General features: G+C 43.6%; 1 protein-coding gene across 1 annotated transcript in view; it reads right to left on the reverse strand.

Moving 5' to 3' along the window:
• Nucleotides 1-2943, reverse strand: part of Myom1 (myomesin 1) — a 137408-nt gene that overhangs the window by 25204 nt on the left and 109261 nt on the right. Inside the window, exon 26 of the mRNA XM_013353954.2 lies at nt 128-264. Coding sequence (XP_013209408.1) covers nt 128-264 — 137 coding nt within the window. The remainder of the gene's footprint in view (nt 1-127; nt 265-2943) is intronic.

A 2943-nucleotide genomic window follows, 5' to 3' on the forward strand; every position in this document is an offset into this window, starting at 1 on the left:
GCCTGTCCTGGAACTAGCTCTGTAGACCAGCCTGGTCTCGAACTCACAGAGATCCGCCTGCCTCTGCCTCCCGAGTGCTGGGATTAAAGGCGTTTAATTGGAAAAAAATAGGGAGGGGAAAGCCTACCGGCCCTTCAAAAATTTCCTTCTCGTTAAATATGTAGTTGACTTTGGCGTTGCCAGACAGCTTCTCAGCTTGCATCCAAAACCGAACCTGACCTTTCTCCAAAATTTCAACTGCCAACTCTGACTTAGTTGGGACAGCTAGGAAAAAATAAAAATAGACATAGTAAGTGATCACACTGGCAAACAACAATACTGATATAGACATTCTAACAAGGAAAAAGAGTCAATACCAATAGCAATGCAGACCCCTGCTTCCTTCAAGACACAGAGACAGTGAACATCTTACAGGGAGACCTCAGAATACAGGACAGAGGCCTTGGCTGTTATTCTTGGGATGTCACCCCTATTGAATCATAATTGTCCCAATTGTAAAAACAGGGAAGGTGAAGTGATGTAGAGGGGAACATCTGGTTAACATCTGTGACTCTCCACTGCAGCTTTAGTCAAGGTTATTCAAGGGCGTTCACAAGGAAAAATGAAGAGTTCTCAGATGGCCCAGGATGGCCAGCACCTAGCCCTAAGTCTGCTAGGAACAAGCTCTGTAGCAGTCAAGCTGCAGAGATGTCTTTCTTTGCATTTTCCTCTGTCCACTCCATAGAATCTCTACAGGTTTGCTCTGCTTGGACATTCTGTAGCGAGGAGATGCACTTGGAGAGAGAAGACAGACTCTGGGGCTGAAACAAGATCTTGAACAGTTGCTCCCCTCCTTAAGCCTGTCAACATGGATATGGTGTGCCTCACTTGACAGTCAGACAATTAACTATGGTACAAGGGGGAAACAACATACCATGAATAATGATCAGTAACTGGAAGGCAAGTCTCTGTTCCCCCACCAAGTTTACTGACGAGAAAGCTGAATGCTAAGTAAGAGCCATTACATTTAGGCCACAGAGCTAAGCCCGTGATTATCCCTGCTATTCTGAGCTGTTCTTTGTCCCAGTTCCGTTTCTCTGACGGACACTGTGGTTTTCCAGTGTGATAAATGTCTGAGTGAAGCAGATAAAGGGCAGTCCCCAAGACCAGAGGCCAACCTTACTACAAACAGGTCTTGAGGATGGAAAGCATCATTTAGAAACGTCTGGAGATTCCATCTCGGAGGTCCTAACACGTAAGTGGTTTGACTTGGAATGGCAATGCAAAGGAAGGGACTGGCTTCCTCGGGAGCCTTTGATGTTCTCTGTCTGACCTGAATCACAAGAATACTGTCTAGAAGAAAAGAGACCACCATGAATTCCCTGAGGGCACAGAGTAACATGGCATGTGCCTACACGGAGGCAGACTTTGTCATGGTTATGGGAAGAGCACTGGAGTCAGCCTTTGGGCTTCACCAGCTATATGCAACTGGTCTAGCTGTTAGTCCCGGCCTCATGTTCTTAACCTCTAGAATTAAACTACCACAGTACGGAGCCTTTCCAGGTCAGTGTATGTCCAAATGACATATTCTGTATAAATGCCCTAGAAAGGGCCTGGCACATAATAAATGCTGTATAAATGTTGGCTAGTAGTATTTTGGTATCTGTTTTCCCTCCAGTTGCTTCAATAATATCCTATAATTACAAAGCATAATGTGCTGACAACTAGGAAGCACATAGCAGTGTGTCTATATTTATGGCTGTAGGCTTATGTGTGTGCACACAATACATCACTTGTATAGATGGGACAAGAGGCAGACAAGTTCGTCTGCAGATGACGAACTGGGAGGCAGGATGTTAACGATGCCACATACTCTACCCTCTGACTCACCACACTGCAACTCAATATCATTACTGGCACAGCAGGCCATATTATTTTCAGATTTTACATCTATACTTTTCATTTATCTTTTCCTTTTCTCAGACACAAATCACCTTCTCTGGCAGTTTAGAAAACATATTATTGGTAGAGTGAAGGCGCATGCTTAATGGCTTTGAAGATATTTTTAAAATGGCTTTACAGAGGAGAATTTACTACATTAAAGGATAAAGGAACCGAATATCTAAAATTTATATTCAGTGAGAAATGAGACTTTTAAAACCTTATAAATATCAACAAAAGGACGTAATGTTTTCCTTGACCAGGAAGAAGTGGGTATGAATTCAAAAATTAGATATGCTGCTTTGACCCTTGTGGAAGATCTCTGAAAATGTTCCTTTAGTGAGGTCATCACTATGGCTTGGGGATTTGATGCTCTTGCTCAGAGTTTGAAACACACCCTTGGGCTTGCCCTTTGTGCCAACCACATTGTCACAGCTCATGTCTAACAGGAAGCTCGAGTTTGCTGTCACCCTCTCTCCAAGAAGCCACAATTATAATAATCCTTAGGCTTATGCAAGATACAACTTCTCAGTGTAGGTGACAACAACATGAGTCAGCAACGACTTCCTTAATTATACTACCTCCAAGCCTATATGATCATCAGACCACGGGAGGCCCAGGTAATGTGAGTTCAGCAGTGACACCCTGTCTTGACTTCTCTCCCCACCATCTTGTAGCCTAAGTGTAAGTGTTGTTGGGGAAGTTGTTGCCTGGATACGTGAACGGTATTTACTAACTAGATTAGTGCTTCTCTCCACTTCACCAGGCTTGACTCGAGGATGTAAACATGTACCTTAGAGACAGCTTCTTATTAGGTCCTAAGAACAGTCACAACAGACAGTCCTAGAAAACGAAACCAAAGCCCAGGGAAATGGAAGCGATTTGCTCAGGGTCACAGGACAAAGAATGTCCAGGGAGCATCTATAGAACATTCCACCCAAATAGGAAAGAATATACCTTCTTCTCTGCAGCTCATGGAACCTTCTTGAAAATTGACCACATACTGGGTAACAAAGCAAACTT

The sequence above is a fragment of the Microtus ochrogaster genome, unplaced genomic scaffold (genome assembly GCF_000317375.1).
Source record: "Microtus ochrogaster isolate Prairie Vole_2 unplaced genomic scaffold, MicOch1.0 UNK20, whole genome shotgun sequence".
In the NCBI taxonomy this organism is placed as follows: Eukaryota; Metazoa; Chordata; class Mammalia; order Rodentia; family Cricetidae; genus Microtus; species Microtus ochrogaster.